This window comes from Neopsephotus bourkii, unplaced genomic scaffold (genome assembly GCF_033783945.1).
Source record: "Neopsephotus bourkii isolate Nb327-2 ecotype Australia unplaced genomic scaffold, CSIRO-AGI_Nbou_v1 NB_756, whole genome shotgun sequence".
NCBI lineage: Eukaryota > Metazoa > Chordata > Aves > Psittaciformes > Psittacidae > Neopsephotus > Neopsephotus bourkii.
The window spans coordinates 1,555,452-1,578,000 of NW_026901254.1; the positions used below are offsets into that span (position 1 = coordinate 1,555,452).

Sequence of the window (22,549 nt, forward strand, 5' to 3'; positions counted from 1 at the left end):
ATGACATCAACTGCTCTACTGCTGTCCATCAGTTCCGTAGCCCCATCATAGAAGGCCACCAGATTTGTCAGGCAGGATTTGCTCTTAATGAAACCATGCTGGCTGTCACCAAGCACCTTCTTGTTTTTCATGTGCCTTAGCATGCCTTCCAGGAGAATATGCTTGAAGATTTTGCCAGGGACAGAGGTGAGACTCACTGGTCTGTAATTCCCTGGGTCTTGCATTTTTCCCTTCTTGAAAATGGGGGTTATATTTCCCTTTTCCCAGTCATCAGGAACTTCACCTGACTGCCATGATTTTTCAAATATGATGGCCGGTGGCTTAGCAACTTCATTCGCCACCTCCTTCAGGACCTGCAGATGGATTTCATCAGGTCCCATGGACTTGCGCACGTTTAGGTTTTTACGATGGTCTCGAACCAGTTCCTCTCTTACAGTGGGCCTAGGGTCTTCATTCTCCCAGTCCCTGTGTCTGCCTTCCAAGACTTGGATGGTGTGGTCAGAGCCTTTACCAGTGAAGACCAAGGCAAAGAAGTCATTCAGAACCTCAGCCTTCTCCAAATCCAGGGTAGCCAGTTCTCCCGATAGCTTCCAGAGGGGTCCTACAGTGTCCCTAGTCTGTCTTTTATTTGCTATGTACCTGTAGAATCCCTTCCTGTTATCTTTAACATCCCTAGCCAAGTTTAATGCTAACTCGTCCCTAACTTCCTGGACAACATCCCTGTATTCTTCCCAGGCCGCCTGTCCTTGCTTCCACTTTAAGACTCTTTTCCTTTGAATTTTCCACAGCAGCTCCTTATCTATCCAAGGACGTCTCCTGGCCCTCCTGCTGCACTTCTTTCTAGTTGGAATGCAACACTCCTGAGCTTGCAGTAGGTGATCCTTGAATATCAACCAACATGAAGCATGATAAAGTTATCCTTTACAATGGTATAGCTGACCAACAAAACAAGATTCTAAGCTGAACAGACTGATTATAAACTAGTAATGTAAATCTTAGAAAATAGCCTAATTATAAGTAGGAAAAGAACTTTCTGTAACGAGCTCTTTTGCCCCAAATCTGTTGCTACAAGTAGCAAATTGCAAACTGAATTTAGAAAGTATTTTTGTTATCAAAACCAAGTTCTACAGCCTTGAGAGTCCAAAGCAGTTTACGCTTGATGACTTTCAGAGAGAACCATCAATCCCCAATATGAACTGCTACAAAAGCTTGTGCTTTGTGTGATGTGTCAAGTGTGGCTTTATTTAGGAGGGGAGGTGTTCAGTTTTGCAGGATATTGGAAGTGAACAGTGATTTTTTTTTTGTTGATAATGAAAAGCAGCACATCTTCAAACTTCTTGAACTTCATTACAAAAATCCAAAGAATATTTTGTTTACTTCAGAAAATGCACAACCAAATATTTGAAAACGGAACAGCTGTACAAAAAAGGAAATAATTTTTGTAGTCATTATATCATACCAAACCTAAAAATAAGAGTTAAGCACATTAATAAAACAATAACCTTTAAAAAATATTCAAACTTAATACTGCATTATCCAAAGAAAGTATAAAAATTTCTTAAAAACATACAGTTAAGACTGCAAATTTGGATTTTCAGTTATAAATTTTAAGGTGGTACCTGTGCGTATTTTTTAGAATTACTTTTTACAATTTGCAATGAGAATATCTGAATTAGATTATAATAATTATTTATAAAAATAAGAACATTGTTAGCTTTATACTTATAGCTGTATATATTGCAAATAAAAGAATTGTGTTATCCAAGCCATTTGCCTTTTAATCACAGCATAAATCAACTTTAACTGAACCAAGAAAATTGTAACTTCTAACACAATTCTTAGAAACATGCTCCATGGAAATAATTTCTTTGTAAATAATCTTGAGCAGGAACAGATGTACCATGCTGTGCACATCGTGTCCTTACAGTAACAAAATGATATTTGTACCAAGAGTAACTTGCAAACAACCCAAACAGATTAAAACATAAACCCAAAAGATTAGTTATGATTAAGTAATCCCATTTAATTTTCCAGGCCAATTTCATGGTAACAACTTCTATCAATCCTTTTATAATAATTTACAGAATTTTGTTTAGAAACTAATTTTGTTTATCTTAACGAAAGATGAATTAATGCTTGTCTATTATGGTTCTGGAATTGAGTTCAAAGGCATCATATATACTTTCCTACATGAAAAGAAAATTAGATACAGAGTTCATGAGCAGGTCCTACAGTAAATAATTAGGTCATCACTCACTAGAACATTCAGTTTCCATGAATGTATAGGCAAGAGTTCTCCGTGACTTAGAGTCACTGGAATTTTGCTTCTGACTTTGGCAGAGACAAATCTTCAACCAGCATATTTTCATAGCAACACTAAAAAAATGATTCAGATTCATGTAGGACAAATCAAAGTTATGATTTGCAATATTACACTTTAGAAAACTACTTATTTTTGCTAAGTCTGCAGTATCTTCTTATTCCTTAGAATGCGGAAAAGGCCTAAGAAAAGCTGAGATACTTCTGAATATAAGTGTTCATATCGAGAAGAAAGCTACCTAGAAGTTTTCAAATGTGCAGTTACAAGAGATTTAGCTTAAAATATAATGATAAAGCTGTACAGTATGGATCAATTTGGATATAGGTGTATCAGAAGTTAATGAATACAGCTCATAACATTGCAATATTAAGAAAGTATCAGATTCTAGTAGAACGTAGTCTTGTTAGGTCATGGAGGACCCAAGAAAGCAGGAAACAAGGAGGGAAGAGAAGAGTAGGAAAAGCATAGTTTTCTCTGTGGGATTTTTACAACCTTAATGTATGTTTTCCTTTGGCTTGGGGCTCTAGAGATCAATCTTCTGTTACTTCATACTCAAGTATGCGTGATTTTATCTAATTCAGTAGCTATCAACCTCTATGGCATGGAGCTCCAACAAATGTCCTGCGGGTTATACAGCTGTAAGGTTAGCCTTGGTGCAGAACTCTCCTTCCCATATCCCTATCAGCTATGTACTTTTATTCACACCATACAGGAAAATTTGTCAAATATAAAGTTCTCAAGGGTCAGAAAACATGCTGTTTGACTAGCCTTTATTTAAGGCCTCTTACCCATCCAGCTAGAACACTGAATGATCATATGGTATTTTTACTTGAATAACTGATCTTAAAATATATAAATGGAGTGCTATGAAGATTAAATGTTTTACAGTAAATTTGATATTCCTCCAACATCTGTCTCTGAAAATATAATTTAAAATTTTTCTCAGAGGAAGAAAGAAACATTGCAGCATAAATTATCTCTCCAAGTTACAAATGAAAAGATAAATAATATTTCAGCTTCTTAAAATGTTGACAAACATTTTTCACTATACAATCAACACTGCTCAAAATTAATACCTTGATTAAGAGGTACTACAGATTTCTCCATACTGATGGATTATTTGGAATATTTTAATTATCCAATTCAAAGTATTTTACCAATGAAAGTACTTACGGTAGGATTGACTACTGTGCAGAAAGACATTTAAAATATTCAGTATTGTAACATTAATAAAAGAATATTTTGCTTAATTTAAATTCTCATGACTAATTTTCTACAGGATTCATCACATTGGTAAAGTAACACTTCCACTTTCTTTTCTTTAGTTAAAGTATTTAGTTAAGGAATTTGGGTAAAAAGATGGTAAAATTGTGCCAGTGACACAAGTAGAAATAAGACAATAATGCTCTTACAGGATAAAATGCATAGATCTAACCAGATTTAAGAAATAATTTTTGAAAAGTTCAAAGCAGTATTTTCTTTGAGTGAAATAAATGACTTAATTACTTGAGGGATTGGACATGTATGGACAAAGTTTTACATAGTCTCAGTGAAAGATGCAATCACAGTTCTAAATAAAAAAAAAAACAACCAAAACCAATATTCACAGATAAGCAAATACTGTAAAATTGAAAAACTTGTGATTTCGAAAACTGATTTCTGATTTTTTTCCTCTAGCTCCTTCTCATGTGGCTCTCCTAGTAACTTCAGAACTTTGTCAAATAGCAACTCAATGAAATGGGTGAAGATAGCTTCGCCATTTGATCCAGTAATATTTACAGGAGCAAATTGATCCTTGGAACAATTCCATTTAACTTTTGGTATTATATGTGGACCGTAAACCTTGTGATGATTCTAAAAGGTAGACCTTAAGACAGCAGGAAAAAATTTGGCATTGCTACTAGTCAATGGGACTATGAAGAGCATGTGTTGATATTTTCACCGTGGATTAGTTCACAGAAGTGCAGTGCATAAAATGGCTAATGAAATTATCAGACATCAACTGCCTGAATACGAATTTCCAAATAATGCCTTATATACAAAGATAGAAAACTATCTCACTGTATTTCTGTGGTAGTTACCTACATCTTTAGCTATTTTAATAGTTATTAGATGCTTTTTCTCAAGGATATATACAGATTTTATGTTTGACTACCCTGTAATAAGAAAATAAGAGCAAATATGTTGTTACCTAAAACTCCATACAAACCTAAGTGTGGGACAGATATTTAAACATGTTTCATTCATAGACACATGGAGTAGTTCAGGTTGTAAGGCATCTGTAGAGACTGTCCAAACGCCCTGCTGAAGTATGTTCCTTTTAATGCAACTGAGGATGCTATTGTTTTTTTTTTTGCTACAAAGGCACATTACTCAATTGCTAAGATGATCAAAGATGCAAACTCCTTTATTCCAAGGGAAATTAATCACCAAGAACTTTTGAAAACCCCAAAGTATACTTCTTCAGATAACTACACGTATATCATGGCCATGCTTCACACTGGTAAACACCAGACATCCTGAAAACAAAAATGCAGCAAGAGTTTTTTTTGAGCTCACCAGCTAATTTTTAAAGTATTTATAAGAAAAAGAAAACAAAGAAATTTAAAGTATAAGATGTGTAAGATGAAGAGCTATTTCCATATACATTCCATCAGCTAAGTTTTATAGCTCTAAAAAGATAAGGAAAGCTGAAAAACTGTCATCTGCAATATCAGATTGAATGGTTAATCACTATTATCACATTGGGCAATTGTGGCGTAACCCTGGACTGACAGGTAAGACTTCCACTCTGTCACTACTCCTTACCCCAGCAGGATAGGGAGAATTGGATGGGCAAAAGTAAGAAAAAAAAACCCCAAAGCCAAACAACTTATTGGTTAAGATTAAGATAGTTAATAATTGAAGGGGAAGGAAAAAAAGAAGTTAAAAATCCAAGTGAGGTAAAAGTTATCATTCCCACCAGCAGCTTGAAGCCCATCCAGGCTATGAGCTACAGCTGCTTTGGAAAAAACCCTCCCAGTTTTATAGCTGAGCATGATGTCAGACAGTATGGAAAAATCTCTTCCGTCAGCTGGGGTTGACTATCTCAGGTGAGTCCCCTCCTAACTTCCTGTGTACCCCCAGCCTTCTCAAAGGGGTGGCTGATGGAAAAACAGAGAACATCTTGATGCTGTGTATGTACTACTGAACAACAGCTAAAATACTGGTGGGTTAGCATCATCATTTTGGTCACTAGTCTAAACCCACAGGCTAAGATGAAGAACATTAACTCAATCACAGCTGGACCCAGTACAGAAATTCATGATTATCTTGTCTTTACAGTGACAGTCTGGTAACATTATGTGGTAGTCTGCAAGAAATTTTGAGGATATACAGTGATTGTTTGATTTGCTGGTACGGGAACCATTTCTTTAAACTACAAAGTCTCCAAAATGCTCATCTACAAACAGCTTTCCTTATTATTTTTTTTTAGTTTTCAGTTTCCCTACTATGCAGCAAAATATCTAACAATTCCCCTTCATTTTTACCAGTGCTGAAAACAATGATTATTTCAGAGCACAATAGATACATTAAATAATATATAAATATTTTCAAACTGAATAATGTGAACTTACCTAACATTGAGCAGAAATTATTTGTTTAGCGCTTAATTCATCAGAAAAAAAGCGCATGTAACATGAGTTTCTTATCCATGAGATAAGAGTTCAGGCATTTCTAAAATACATGCCAGGCACAATACGGGAATACTTTGGTAACACTAAGTACTGAAAGACTGTCACAGTAACAGAGCTTCACACAGAGCAATTTCCTCTTACTGAGCTAACTCTAGGTAAGCCTGAATATCCGAACATTGTGCCATTGTATGTAACATGGACACAAACTTGGCTACATGCTTGATATTTTAGCTATGCAAAATACGTTTAATTTACTGAGTAATGAAATTAAAAGAAAATTTTTCTTACCCATTCATAAGAAACAATCCAACACCCACGAGCAATTCCCAGCATAACATTCAAGGTACGGCGAGGACTCCCTGTAACTACATGACTTGTTGTTTCACACACATCGTCTGAGAACAAAAAGTCTCCGAGTTTATTCACCACTTGAATTACTGTATTTTGCTTCCTAAAAGAAGGGAAAAAAGCATACAATGTTGTATGGATATGCAGGATTATAAAGTATATGCACACAACACAAATTAACTCAAACTCACTTCATTTATTTTCTCACTAATCATTTCTTATCATTGTGTCACTGAGCTTCTACCCACTTGCTAGCTCTAAATTCATTAGCCTTCCCAGAGTCCAAACAGACCCTTTTATGTCATGACACAATCATATCTGCTTGTACATCAAAGCTTTTTTGTCCCCCACATCTTGTCTGTTTAAATAGAAGCTTTTGAGTCTGGAATTATCTAACATATTGTGTACAATGCCTAGTACAACAGAGACTCATTCTTGGTTACTTTTGTAGTACTATCAAAAAAGTATTACCAGGAAATGTAAACATTTAGACACAGCACTCCTAAGAAGTTTTCATTAGGAAATACCAGATTTTCAGCATCTGAGGAAAATGCTGTCTAAATTTAGAGAAAAGTACTAAAGTTCTAGCCATATACCTGAGACAATGTTTCAATTCAAAAATCACTTAGCTTTAAATGCAATTATAAATAAACATATAAAATGAGATATAAAATCCAGAATGGCCACCTATAACTGGAATTCTAACTTGAATTCTCTACACAGCTACACTGAAGAACACATCATTGTGAAAAGAGTGAGCTCTTGGTATAACTAGAGAAAAGCTGCTACATAAGAAAAATTTACTGTTCTTATTAATAGTTATTTTTATAACTCATGATTATAAATGATCATTAAAGATCTATAATTGAAAGCCCAGTTCCAATGCCTTCTCTGCTCCTGCCATCTGACTTGGAAATGTCCACAGCATGCTATATAAGATATAACAACTAAGCACAGCATTGAAGTAGTATCTATGACAGTGGTGATCTTCTTGGGCAAAGCAATTTAACCACTGCCATAATGCGGTGTGCTCAGAACACCTCCAGAAGCCCCTGGGGTTACTTCAGTCTCACTGCATTTCCCTCCACAGAAAGTAACTCAGTTAAAATTCCCAAAATACCCCAGCTAAAACGAACACTACTTAGCAGCACCACTATAAAACTGGAAAAAAAAAATCATCTTTACAAAGAAACCAGCAATCTATTTTAAAGATGTTTCAAACAAATAAATAAATAGTAAAAACAGTGCAGCAAATTAACTTCACACTCAAATCAAAAGACGGTGTTGTATGTAGAGACAACAAAAAAAATGAAACCACTGACCTTCATTCCAGTGTGAATTCTGGCCTTGGTGATATTGCTTTGAATGTTACTAGAATATTTACTATTCTCATTTTATGTGCTTTAATTTGACATAGCCTTGCAAGTGAGTCTTTTTGCAACACTGTAACCCATGTTCCTGCTTTAACTACATACTCAGGAGACGTATTTCCATGCTATACCTGGACCTTTTCTTAGTTCTTTTCCTGTGTCTACACAAAATTCCTTACAATGAGAGGAAAAAGACCTGTAGTACAAGAATTGAATCTAAGATATCTTACAAATTGCAGTGAAAACTTACCAGTTTACACCTCCTTCAGTTGCAAAAACTGATGGATGCAAATTTACAGCAAAATTTTTCTGAATTTGTGATTCCGAAAAACGGGTAGTTGCTAGCTGTAAACCAGTGAGCAGCATTTAAAATGATCTCAAAACCCTATGCCATAGAACCACAAAAATCATACATCTTAAAATTTAAATTCTAATGAACTACTTTTGAGGCTGTAGATACTAGGTAGCAGAACTGGCTTTTGGCCATTGGGTTGTATTTTGGAAGACTGTTTTCTATTCTGTAGTTCCTTCAGAAGCAGTCCTTTTCCCTTCACCTATTTACAAGTTGATGAATGCCTACAATTGTAGACAGCCAAAAGCACAATCTTGATGACGACGTTCTGAAGAAAAGCAACTGTTATCGCCAGACATTTTTATTTGATGAAATAGTAATTGGATAGTGGGAAAAATCAACATACAAGCAACATAAAAGAAATAATATATTAATGACCCCTTTCAACAAAAGAACTTTTTCCCCAGCTCTGCCACAATTTCTTCTCTTTTAGGAAGATCACAGCCTCTGTTTTCCACTGATCTGCACTATTATCTTTACCTCCCCCACAGCCATCTCATATTACATGCCTTGCAAAGTGCATTTTATAGTCTTGGTGTTACTAGCATTCAGTCACATTAAATACAGGAAAAGTATTAATTCCATTTTATGTTTTTGACATATATTAGTATATTTGTTAATAACTATTGACAACCATTTACAAAGAACTTCTAAAAGGATAATCACTAAGTGCTGTTTCTGATCAATTATATCTATGTAACTGTCAAGATACACTTACTTCAGACCCAAACCAGATCTGTGGGTTGTAGAAATATCTTGAGTTTTGAAAAAGAATTTGAAAAACTGTAAGAAAGTGTAGTATAAAATATGGAATTGTGTTTTTGTTGGATGTTCTTTTCTCTGTAAGACTTTTAAGAGAATGATAAGAGCGTGCCAGAAAATTATTAAATCTCCCCTAAAATATGCAGTGGCAGCTGCTTCTAATGTTTTGAAACTAAGTGGCTAAAAAGCCTACAACTGATATTTATTCAGCAACTATTTGTATGAAATAAAACATTTTAAACTAAGGTTTCAGATTATGACATTTTAAACAGAAATAATTAAAGTTTGTGGCAGAAAAGCTAAGTCTTGGGCTGAAAGTCTGAACTCTTTACGACATAAAACAATTCCTTCAGAAAAAATTAAGAACCTGCTTTCAGTTTTATTGCTCTGAAGCCCTGTGGAGCTCACCTAAGGGACAACTGCTTCAATCTGCACCATAGCAACAAAAACCTACATGTACAGTAGAAATAGCAATGAGATATACATGTATGTACATGTTTCTACCTTGACTAGAGAATGAAATAAAATATTTTAACACACAGCCCTGAAAAATAAATCTTATTTTGTATAGGCATAAAAAGATAATCAACATCAAGTTTAAATGGTGTGCTGACTAAAGAGTCAAAATGTTGAATACTTACTCAGAAGACATATTTGTCATAACTAGTGTCCTTGTTGGCTAGAGACAGAGAAAGAGACAACAAAACATCAAAAATCCGTAAAGTTTTCCCCTTTGAAAAAAGCCTTAAATTAGAAATTGTTCAATTAAAAAGATTAAGCTACTTCATAATTACAGTATCACCTGAGGAAGGAGCTGTGCTAGTTAACACTTATACTAGAAATATTGAACTTTGAGGACAGAGAAGGAAACAAACCCCTTTGTCACATCTGGCATTAAAGCATCCAATATATCAGAAGACAGGATCATTAAGTTTTCATTAGTAAAAAGAAAAAGGATTTCCAGTCTGCGATGCCAATAGAAATGTTATTTAGGATGTTACTTGTCCTTGGCCTTTTCCTTTAGACTAGGTGGAAAGGAAAAGGCAGGTTACCTTGAACAAAGAAAACTTGTAATCTAAAATTCTTTCAGTTTCTTCCAAAAGGCAGAAACTGGCTGGGATGCTGCAGAAACAAGACTATATCTGTTGTAAATTATAATTTTATTTTGATAGGTTTGTTGTGGTGTTTTTTGTTTGGTTTTTTTTTTTTTTGGCACAACTTCAGTATTTTAAGTCCAGGTTTTTAAGTAAACATTCTTCCACTCTTAAGTCTTGTCTTAGTGAATAACAGTCCTTAAACCAGTAATTCTGAGACCTTAAAAATTACCCCTTCCCTCTCCTGCAATACCCTCTATAGCTCATGTGTAAAGTAGGAGTGTTTACCCCAGACTTCAAATAAGCTTTCTAAGAATTAATATTAAAGAAGTAAGAAGAGAAAGAAGTATTCTTTGTTTGTTACAAATGACAAGAAAAGCCTCCAGCATGCATAAAGGTAGGACAGAACATGAATTTTAGCAGTATCAGAGAAAGATGTAACTGAACGTAACATGGTCATCAAAAAAATACATGTAAAAAGAGGTTTTGAAAATCTGAGCTAAGAATTACTTGTAGCTACATAAACATGCACCAGTACATACAGACTTTAATTTTGCAGAAAAAGTAGATCTACTGACTTTTATAAATTTATTTCAAAGAACGTCTCCTAATTTTCAAAATCAATATATAAATTTCAAATTATTTCTCTAGATAACTACTGCTCCATAAGAAATAATCATTCCCATTTCTGCACACCCTCCTATATGTTATCACAACCACGTGGTAAGCTTCCAAAATCTCTGCTAAAATTCAGTTTCCTTTGAGTAATATACTGAGCTGAGACCACAAAAATATTTTGAATTGGATTACAGCTGGTAGCACAGACCAAAAAAGACTTGAGGGCAACTCATTTTACCCAGTAATAAATCGCAGAACAGAACAAAAAGCATACTCTGATGCAGCTCCATCCGCCCTCTCTCACCAATACAGAGCTGTTCTCCAGTAAGTGGTTAAGTAATTTGTCACATTTAAAAAGGGAGTTCCTTGGAATTACCTCTGTAGACTATTAGACTAATAGACTGTAGACTAACAGCGTGCATCACGAATGTTCATTATATGAACCTTTGCATACATAAAACAATTTATGCATTGATAAGTTAGATATTAAAGATAACATAAATAGTAGTCTTTTCAACATATACATGGTTATTTCATTCTCGTTATTTATAGAGATAACCTTTTTATTTAGAGAAATAACCTTTATTTAGGTTAGGTATATTTGAAAAACATAACACCAGATACTACTTAAATCTTCAGAAGCAACATAATGTAGCATACTCAGTTTTTTAAATTTTTGATAAACATACACTCAGACAACATTATGTAAGCTATACAACAATTCAGAAGTGAATATATATAATGTAAAAATGTAAAAAACAATAACATGCAATGAAACTTACAATGAAGAAAGGATGAAACTTTTATATTGAAATATTTGAGAAAAATTCTTCACAGTATTTTTGGAAATGTTTCCAAATTCTGACTTGTTGCCAACAGTACTTACTGATGATGCCTTAGCCTACTGCTAGCCTGACAGCTGAAGAGAATATAACATGCACTGTAATCAAAATTTGTTGTAATCTTAGCCAAGAGACTTTCAAATGCATTACTTCCAACTCCAAATAAGCAGTCACATTTAGTTGCTCTTGGAAGTTCAAATAAACTCACAGCTTCAATTCCACATCAGAATTTTATACACAAAGAGTTTTAGCAAAAATAATAAAAAAGCAACAATATAAATATATCTATCATAACATTAATATTAAATACTAATATAAACTCAAAATTTGAGTATATATGTTCAAAAAGACATCCAATAAGACACTGAGTAAGGATTGTTGTGTCAGAAGGACTACAATATTATAGGCACCCTACTGCACAGGTTTGGTCATACGACTGAAATTGGGGGGGCCACATTATACAATAATGAGGCCATGCCTCATACTGTCTTAATACATGTTGTCGTAATTGCACAAACTCCTCAACATTAAAGGATCCTGAGAAGTGGCAGCATGGGAAAGGCACAAAACATGGATGAAAAGCAAGGTTTTAGTCTTCTTTGTTCAATCTTTCTGGGTATAAAACTTTCTGGGTATAAAACCTCATCTACGTCATATATGTATGCTTCAGCATGGTCATGATGTTCTCTTTCAGTATTTGAAGCCAAGCCTCACCAACATCAGAGTGACACTCTTTGGCTAGGTGTGTAGAGCTAAATCCACTTTGCACTAGGTTCTTGGGGTCCTTGTATAGTACTAGCTCCAAAGCCAGATACTGATGTGCCAGCTCAGAATGTGCAGAAAAACACCATTCCTCACAATTTTTAAAAATGAAATGTCATGGAAATATCACTAATCACTTCTGCCAAACTTGGGTAAAAAAAAAAAAAAAAAAAAAAAAGAAAAAAGGCACTACGATAAAGCAAGGGCCAGAGCAGCATGAGATCCTGCAGCTGCTTCTTCAGTTTCAGAGCAGAAATGTTAACAGTTCCTTTATACCTTATCTAGAGGGAAGTGAAAATACTAGGTGCATACAAAATGGAAAACCTGCAGTCTGTTCTGACATTACTCTGCAGTCAGCTTTTGAACTGTAGCTTTTATCCTACAACACATAGCATAGAAGATGGTGCAGAGAGTATTCTAGGGAAATTTTCTGTCAGTGGGCTGCAAAGTGATTCAAAGACACAAGAATGCAGAAAAATGCATACAAAAGGTAAAAATTTGAATAAATTAATTTCTTCCAAATTATTATTTCATCTGCATTCAGAACTGCGTATTTTTGCAAGTTAGAGGTTATTTGCTAAGCAGACAATATTTTATTTTATTGCTTCAGTAAGACAAGCAGTCCTCTTTAATTACAGTCACCAAGCAGAAAACTTCTTTTTAATTTTCAGTTGCACATTTTAACTGCTTTACCCCTTTGCTATGCAATTTTTCTTCAATGCTCTTTGTGTCTGTTTTATTTTATATGTTGACTTTATTGCAAGAAAAAAATTTTGAGTTAGCATTTACTTTTCTGGCCAGCAAAAATACATCTGGTGAGCATCATTATGAGTTCAAATGCACGTCGTTAGCAGGATTATTACTATTGATAAAACATTGGAAAAGGTACCATTAAGGTAACTGGTCTTTTTATTTATCAGTAATCTCCAAATCCTGAAGAGTTGCATACCTGTGCTCTAAATCAGAAAACACTTCTTTCTGAAATATTTTTTAGATCTGGGATACAGGCTGTTAAAAATGACATGCTTCAGCTTTCCTTTATATCTTTTGCTTCTGCTTTCCTTTATATATTTCTTAGAAGCACAGTTGCACAAAGTATTTCTTTAGAGTTTGCCAACAACAAGATTTTTCCAAGTCATCTGAAATATGAAACATGCATTTCAGTAGCTCAAAGGAAAAAGTATTTATAATTCTTCCCAGTACTTTAAAGACAATGTGATACTTCTGGTATGTTAACCGGCCTTCACCACAAAAGAGTCATTCAACCTCAAAAAGTATTCTTTCTTTCTTCTAAGTTTTAGCAGGTGTTTCTTGGAGGTGAAGGACAATAAGAGAAAAGTCCTGGCATGTACAACCTGCTTTTCAAGAAAGTGAACTCAAATTTTGCTTCCTTGAGAGTGTCGTAAGTTCTTTTTCATAAGTGACAAATGAATTAAAATGTGACCATAAAATACGTTTTCCAGGCCATTTCTCAAGAATAAAGTGCATCCATACTAAGAATTGACTTCATAGTAACAGTTTTACATTTGCGACTGGTTACACTCCATACTGTGTACACTAGATTACATTTTGTCTTTGGTTCAAGAACTCAGATATTTTTCAAGAAAGTATTTCAACCAATAAATACCACTTTTGAACTGTATATTATTTAGTGCCATATGCCTTATATAACTTAAAGTTGAATGAAGTTCTCTGAAATAAGCTTCAGTGTAGTCTCAAACTCAGAAATATGCTATGATGGAGTAGAAAACACCTTCACCCACCTTCAGGACTCAACAAGATAATTATACTATGTGGTTTGGCCAATACGTCAGGGATAAAGGACATTTTTGGGCATGGGAAGGAGGCAGGGGAAAGCAGCGCATGCAAATGCAAATAAAGTGTAAGCAAGAGTACAAGATTATTATGCTATCTGTTTTGTACTGTTCCAGTCCTTTTATTCTCTGGCTGTTGTAGATGGTTCTAAAATTGGTTCAGAACTCATATACTCACTTTTGATCTTTACAGCTGTATGTCGGAAGTAACAATTTCCAGCCCTACTAGTACATAAGCCAAAACCCCAGAACCATGTGTAACATGACAATATTAAAGAATCAGGTTAATTTCACTCTGCAGCCTTCCAGTATCTGAAGGGGGCCTATAGGGATGCTGGGGAGGAAATCTTCCTTAGGGATTGTAGTGATAGGACAAGGGGTAATGGGTTAAAACTTAAACAGGGGAAGTTTAGATTGGATATAAGGACGAAGTTCTTTACTGTGAGGGTGGTGAGGCACTGGAATGGGTTGCCCAAGGAAGTTGTGAATGCTCCGTCCCTGTCAGTGTTCAAAGCCAGGTTGGAGGAAGCCTTGGATGACATGGTTTAGTGTGAGGTGTCCCTGCCCATGGCAGGGGTGTGAGAACTTGATGATCTTAAGGTCCTTTCCAACCCTAACTATTCTGTGATTCTATAAAACCTGGACATTTGGAACAAATGAACACAGGCATAGTTTGGATCTAGCAATAATACAAGCTGTGTCTTGCCAGTACAAATTAACTTTCTTATTGGATTTCAATGTCCCATTCAGTGGCATATTTCAGACACATAAGGGAAACAAATTTTCTCAAGTAATGTATAACATTAGATCCTTTTATCAGTGACAGTTTCAAAGTTACTTGTTCCACAATGTAGGTTGCTTAAAAGCTTATTTACCAGCAACTTTTTTTCTTCAACTTTATATTGAGCCAGCTAAATAACTACAGTTATACAGTAATAAACCATTCAGTTGTCATCAGCTAGAGTTGGTCAGACACTTTCAGGATTACTTCATGTAAAATAAGACATCTTGTAAATAAGAAACATTCTAGGTTCAAATCAGAAATGCATAAAACCACACCACCAGACACTGGTCAGCACCCTAAGTTTTTCAATGTAACATGTAAACACTCTTGTAATTTGTAGCTTCACTCACTCATCTCATTGCTATATCCAGAAGAAATCAATCTGTATAAGTTTCAGTGGCCACTTGTCCACCAGCCCCATTATATCAGCTATTTTCTCCAGAACATAAATGTGTAGGTAGTTCCAGTTTCTATTATTAGCCATGAATGAGCTTGCATGCTTGTCGAATTCACACTAGTTTAATATTCATTTGTGGCTCAAATAACATTTTGAGTATCAGTGCTTAAGATATCTACCTATTCAAAGCAACTACTAAATAAAAATTGGAAGGAAAACAACCAGATGCTGTCCCCTAAACCGATACGATCTATTTTTGACAGTATACAAATACACATACCAAGTATAGACATAAAGTTACCTTCCTGAATGCCTGGCAAGATGCTTCATGTTTTATAGTTACAAATATTTCAGGTCACTAAAATTTGTTTTGCCATGAATAAAATATTTTCAAAAAGGATTTTGATCACAGGATATAACAATGGCCTGCTTCAAACTAATTGTTCCTCGGCATGAGCTTAGATTCTTTGTAAAAATTTCTTCCTTCAAAAATCTCAAAGTTCAATGTTGATAACTTCATCTTCACCCAAATCCAAGAGCTACAGGAATACAAGCCAAAATGAATCTGTTTAAAAACAAAACTGAAGGAATTTCAGTTAAGCCCATACTGTCTTCTCTGTGAAAATATGGTTTTAATTATCCCTTATGATGCTTAACTGGGGTTTTGTTTTTTTTTTCTTTTTTTTTTTTTTCTTCACATGGTTGAACAGCTTCTGTTCCCGCAGAAGACAGTATTTTAAGAGTGGGTTTAAGTGTAAAATTTATTCAGGTTGCATTTCTAGCGATACAATACTGTTAGATCCTGTAAAAATTATCTATCACCCCTTATACCCCTCATAAAAACATGAAACAACTTTTATTTGAATAAAAATGGCAGTTAACTGGTTATGTATAGTAATTCCATTCTATGATTCTATGTTTTTTTCTCTGATCTGTTTAAAGAGCAAAATGTTTACATTTATGGCATACTGCAGGCATTGTGATAAATGTAAAGTCTTTAGTGACATTAAGCAATGAGTCCTCAATCCTCTTACCAACAGATTAACACCACTGTAACTATCTTGTTTGAAAACATTTTTTGCTTTTATCATTTTTAGTTATTTCACTTTGTCTTCCCTATGCAAAGCAATAAGGAACAATGTATTTGATTCTACGGAATAATTGAAAAATGCATCACAGTGCATAAAGGGTTTATTTTAACCCTGCAATTCAGTATCACCTACTTAGATTTCTAGACCAGGGAAGCCACCTGCTGACATTCATAGGCATTAATCTACAGCATTTATCCTTACCAGGTTTTTATGGAGGAATCTGGAACTATCCTCCATTATGAGCTGTCATGTCCAAGACAAACAAGTTCAAATCTAAAGGACAGTTTTATAAATCTACCTTTACATGCTGCATTTGAATATGCCCTAACCACCAAAATGCCTGGGTTTTTTGGAGTGGTGGTGTGGTTTAAAATCCAAAAAGCTTGCTCCTGAAACCATTAAAGATTCCTGAAAATCTTACTTATCTTTCCTCAACATACCTGGAGCTCCCATATAAACTGCTCTTTGTGGCTTCTGTTGACAGTACAATTCTAGATAATTGATTAGAAGTCTACAACGTTTACAGTACAATAAACACGCCTATACAAATAGTATAGGTGGAAAGAAAATGAGTACTTGCAATGAAAAATTGTGATATTAGAAGTACCTGAATAAGGTAATTCTTGAATTTAACTTTAGCTAAAACAAAATACAAGAAACTCAACCCAATCTGCATGAGGTTTTGAAGAAAACAAATGTATAACACAATAGCACAGCAGAGAAATCCAGACTCTAAACCTTGATTTATATTAAAGAAACTACAAATGACAAGTTGAAATAACTATGGAAGTAAACAATGTTAACACACCTGGTTATATTTCCAAAATATATTTTTATATGGCTATTTAATATCTACCATCACACAGTGGACTCCAAATGCCTACTGGCCTGAATTCACTGTAGTGAATGAGTTATAACTAAAGTACTCTAAAAAGTTTCAGTTCAGACATTGTCTAGCAATTACATTCAGAAAATCTCTAAAACGTTTTTAAAGAGGTATTAGATTTCAAACTCTTACTCTATGAAAAAACCCTGCCATTTACATCTCTTCTCAAATTAAGAGACTTGTAGCTAAGTAACAAATTTAACAGATAACGCAACAGATTCCTAGAACACCAGCAATATGAGCTGAAGCTTCATACTGGAACTGTGGAATACAAAACTGCATATACTCTACAATTACTATAATTTAAAGGTGGGTTTTGTTGTTTTTCTAGTTTTTTTTTTTGGTGGTTTTTTTTTTTTTTTTTTTTAAGAGATATCTCTCTTAGAATCTCATAGAATGATTAAAGTTGGAAAGGACTTTAAGATCATCCGGTTCCAAACCCCCTGCCAACAGGCAAGGATACCTCACACTAGACCATGTTGTCCAAGGCTCTGTCCAACCTGGCCTTGAATACTGCCAGGGATGAAGCATTTACTGCTTCTTAGGAAACCTGCTCCAGTGCCTCACCACCCTCACAGTACACTCTCATACACTTTTTACTCTGAGAAAACAAACTAAAGTTTCCTAATTTAACTCCACGTTCACATTGTCTAGCATTAGCAACCTGTTGCAGTGTTTAAGCTGCAGTCATTGAGAAAAAGTGTTTAATAAAGTTTTTTTTATAATGTTTCACTGTTTTTTTTTAAACTTCAAGAATGTATTATGACTGGTCCTAGAGAAGCTTTGCAACTTAATTACTTACAACAGCTCATAGTCTAATTTTGTTTGGAACAATATCCTCTTAAAATTGCTTCACTAAGGATTTTTTAGGGATTTCCAACATTGGCTTTATAAATTTCGCATGTATGTATGCACACATACAATGGAAAATAGATCTTAAATAGGCATACTTATAAGCATTTAATATATATTAAAAGACAATTGCTTGAAGAAAATACAAAGTAAAACTTTTCAGTGCAACAGTCTAGTTGCCAGACTGTCTGGTTAAACCACGTAAAATTTTCTGTCTAGTTCTTTTTACTTTTCAATGAAAAAGACCCCAATGTTGTCTCTATATGAATTTTGCACACTGAAACTGCACCTGGAAACCCTTAAAATTATTAAAAAACTCCAACATTAATGACATGGAAGAAAGCATGTACTGCTATTTTACTGATACTGGAGTCAAATTGTATGGGTGAAAGAAATAAGCAATCTCAAAATGCTGAATAGGAATTTTCTTCAGCTACTACTTAGCTTTTGCTAGTGTTAAACACCTCACAGAGAATGCTTTCCAAGCAGATACTGAGCAGAACCATTCAAAGAAACCACCTTCAGCTGCAAGGCCAGGTCTGAAAAAGGGTACCAATAAAAAAGAATTTCATACCTTTTTTTGTTTCCCTTCAGTATGTAACAGTTACATTGGGATATTTTTTTAAGAGAAATAAATCAAAATTAGCACTACTTTGTAAAGTTCTTGCAGCACAATTACACAGAAGGAGAAATCAGTACCAACAAATCTGATAAACTTCCAAGCACCAATACTGCAGATAGCCTGAGGAAGAGCCACTGAGTGTAGTTTGTGGATATATGTTTAGCAGCCTTAGTCAGATTTTTTGTGGCAGGAAATTAAACTGCTCTGGACTGATACTTTAGCCTAAAAAGCAGACCATCTTATGATGTTTCTATAGGACATTACTCTAGAATTGAGTTGATTTGTATATTCTTCATCCTTACAGTTATTAGTTATACAAATAATGTATATGTATATCCTTAGGAAAAGAAAGCCAAAAAACCCCTTAAGAAAACTAACAAGCAGTAAGATGCAGACAAAAAGCCAAAAAATGATTTTAATCCAGACTTCATCATTGGCCCATGGAGATTAATATCCCACATTCACAATGTTTAAAAGGTTGAACTGCCTAGTAACCGCACCACCTTGGAACTTTTACATGAAAGAGGATCAAAATTTCTTTGAATCTCTTTGAAACTCCAACAATAGCTACCAATGAAACACCTGTCTAGTTTATTTAATATAATCAATTATCTCAGACATCTTTTAGTGCTCATTTTATTTGTATGACTTGCTACTTACTGATAAAAAGAACTGCTATCTATTTTCCTGACTGGTTATATATTTAGTTAGACAAAACTTTTACAAGGCAAAACCACCTAAAACTGTTTCAGTACTGACCCAATGCTCTCACTCCATTTTTTTTTTTTTTTTTACATCCAAACTGAGCTTAATACTAAGTTAAGAAATATAGCTTTACCTTAACATAGAAAAAAAAATTGCATAAAACTTTATCCTGCAGAAACATCCACTGGGGATGATCTATTATAAAGCTAACAAAAAATCTACCCCATTTGGTAACTTGTCCAGAAAGGACAGACATCTTTTCAGGTTACTTCACTAGCTTTCCAACAAAAACAGTTTGAGCTGGCTTATGAACCTCCTTTACAATGTCAGGTTGGCACAGACTCTACCACCACAAGTTGCCAGAAAGCTGGTTTCCATGGTTGTACGTATTGTCTCTGAATGTCATTCGCAAAACATAGAATCATAGAATAGTTAGGGTTGGGAAGGACCTTAAGATCATCTAGTTCCAATCCCCTGCTGTACGCAGGGATACCACACACTAAACTATGTCACCTAAGACTCCATCCAACCTGGCCTTGAACACCGCCTGAACATTTCAAGGAAAATGAGATTCAGAACTTTTAAACTGATAGCACATAGAGAATGTATCTACAAAGGGACTCCGTGATTCTCCAAGAAAAAGAAAGCTTAACAAAGACTATGTCCAGTTAAACTGACCTTTTGGAGTCTTCTTTTTTTTCTTAACCCACCATTGTTCTTATTCTTTTGGTCATTAAATCTTCTGCAAGAGCCTTCAGTAGCATGACACTCTGAAACTTGATTTTCATCACCTAGAAACCAAATTTAGAAACTCAAAATGAAAAATGTAATCTTGCAAAATGAAACTACCACCAACTATTTTTATCATACCACATAGAGCTACGTATTATTAAGACACGTAAGTTCATATGTACCAGCTATTTTTCCATCGTATTTCAGTTACAGAAGAAAGAATAATATTCAAGCATCGTTAATCTTTCAATATTTGTTTTTATAAATAAACCAGTTGCAAAACTCCCTATTTCCAGTATTTTGAAAATTATGTATTAACTAAAAGTAAAAATTGGCTAAACTGCTTTATATATAGGGGGCCTATAGGGATGCTGGGGATGGACTCTTCATTAGGGACTGTAGTGGTAGGACAAGGGGTAATGGGTTAAAACTGAAACAGGGGAAGTTTAGATTGGATATAAGGAGGAAATTCTTTCCTGTTAGGGTAGTGAGGCACTGGAATAGGTTGTCCAGGGAGGTTGTGAATGCTTCATCCCTGGCAGTGTTCAAGGCTAGGTTGGACGAGGCCTTGGGTAATATGGTTTAGAGCGAGGTGTCCCTGCCCATGGCAGGGGGGTTGGAACTTGATGATCTTAATGTCCTTTCCAACCCTAACTATTCTATGATTCTATATTATTACAAAATTTGCAATTTCTCTGAATACAGAGATATGGAAGAGTTTGAATAAGTGGTGGCTAGATTTTTCCTTTTTTATTGAAATGTTGATGCTTTCAGTGAACAATGTGTTTATCTGAAACGACCTGAATGTCTGAAACACATTTTCAAACACTTTGCAAGTAAATCTAGCAAACTTTGGGATCATTTGAGAGATTAGCTTGCTTGCATAAGATGAGAAACTTCGATCTATCTTTTGATCAATGAAATTTTAATTAATGAAGACTTAAGTACATAATTTCTCCAAAATTTAATTCAGTGGAGTCTACTTTATCATTTCAAAGAAACATGAGACCAGTTAGAGAAAGTTTAATAATTAGTGATTAAAGTGGTTTAAACTCAGATCCTCTCAAATAAGCTTCTTATGATTACTTTTGGAAAATACTGAAGGATACTATTCACATTTACTAGTGTGACTACATATATAACTAAGAATCACTTCTTTTTCCTCTGCCAGCTACTTAGACTCTTAATCCCTGAGGTGAGAGAACAACAATAAATTACAGCACAAAAAATGATGAGAACATTGTCCATTACTGATTACTTATTTTAAAATTATAAACTTTAGTCAAAATCTAATCAGTTCTTCATACTAATGTTGCAAGTTTAATGACAATTTACACAGTATTACAGTGATTTTTGTGTAATACGAGTACCCTGGCTTTTGGTACAGTCATTAATTTAAGCTCAGTATTTAAACACAAAATGCCTTTTAACAAAGGAAGAGCTAAATACTTAATTTTATTTAGTATTGCACTGAGACCCATCATCTTCAATCACTGAGGAGGATTGCTGGCAAGTAGAAAATATTTAGTTACACAATTTAAAAAAGAAGAAAAAAGCTAAGAAATTTAACTCCTTTTACATGGAAAACAGGATTTTTTGAACATGTATTTTGAATTAAAAATAAAAAAAAAAAATCCCAACCAAAAGACTCTGAAGTATGTCAGAAGATAATCTATTCCATTGCTTTACCCCAAGCAGATTAGGGTGAAGCAAGGTATGCCTCTGTTCATTTCTAGTAATTTATTTCAGTCACTGTAGAAGGACAACCCACTATTAGGTTATATTTTAGTGGGCAGCTTGGCTGGGGGGAGGCACTGAGAAGTGGTGTAACATTCCCTTTGCCATTCTATGCCTGAATTCTCGAGCTCTGCAGCTCTTGTCCCTCTTGGGATTAAAGTCTCAAGACTTGTATGCTTGGACCTCTTTCTAGTTAGGGCTCATTCTCATAATTTTTTTCATATTTACATCAAAGCAGGAAGAGGGGACCATGTCCATCATCTCTGATTATCAGCTTGGAGCTCTTATGCATTACATAAATAAGGCTTACTCTTCACAATCCAGTTCCTATTACTTCTCTCCTGAGTATGAGGACTTCTCAAGCACTTGCCAGCTTTTCCATCCTGTAGGTCTCAAGTTTCACTGTCTATTACATATTTTTCCATGACTGTTTCTTTTTAAAGCAGTTTCTCAGTTAAAAGTAAGGAATTTCATCTTTAGTAGCTTTTCCTAGGGTATTTCAGATAAAGTTGACAGAACTTATTGAAGCAATTCGATCCACTGTTAGTTACCCCTAAATTTAGTTCAAATTTGCAGGTAACTCTTGCCACTGCAGTCCATTATATCCTGTAAATTCTCTTCTAAAACATCACTCAGTTACAGGTATCAAACTCAACAACTCTGGTATGCTATAATACTCCATATGGCTATCAGAGTGACTTTAATTTGCAATTTAAGCATCTATTCATTCATGAGCATTTACCAGTGAGATTTGAACCAGAATATTACCTTGAAAATTCCATTC

At 34.7% G+C, this 22,549-nt stretch overlaps 1 protein-coding gene across 7 annotated transcripts in view; it reads right to left on the bottom strand.

Annotated features, from left to right (window-relative positions):
• Positions 1 to 22,549, bottom strand: part of MCPH1 (microcephalin 1) — a 121,975-nt gene that overhangs the window by 78,949 nt on the left and 20,477 nt on the right. For all 7 annotated transcript variants that reach the window (XM_061354971.1, XM_061354970.1, XM_061354972.1 and 4 more), the window contains 3 exons: positions 19,975 to 20,087; positions 9,471 to 9,508; positions 6,286 to 6,448 (listed from right to left, as the gene is read on the bottom strand). In XM_061354971.1, the coding sequence (XP_061210955.1) occupies positions 6,286 to 6,448; positions 9,471 to 9,508; positions 19,975 to 20,087 (314 nt within the window). The remainder of the gene's footprint in view (positions 1 to 6,285; positions 6,449 to 9,470; positions 9,509 to 19,974; positions 20,088 to 22,549) is intronic.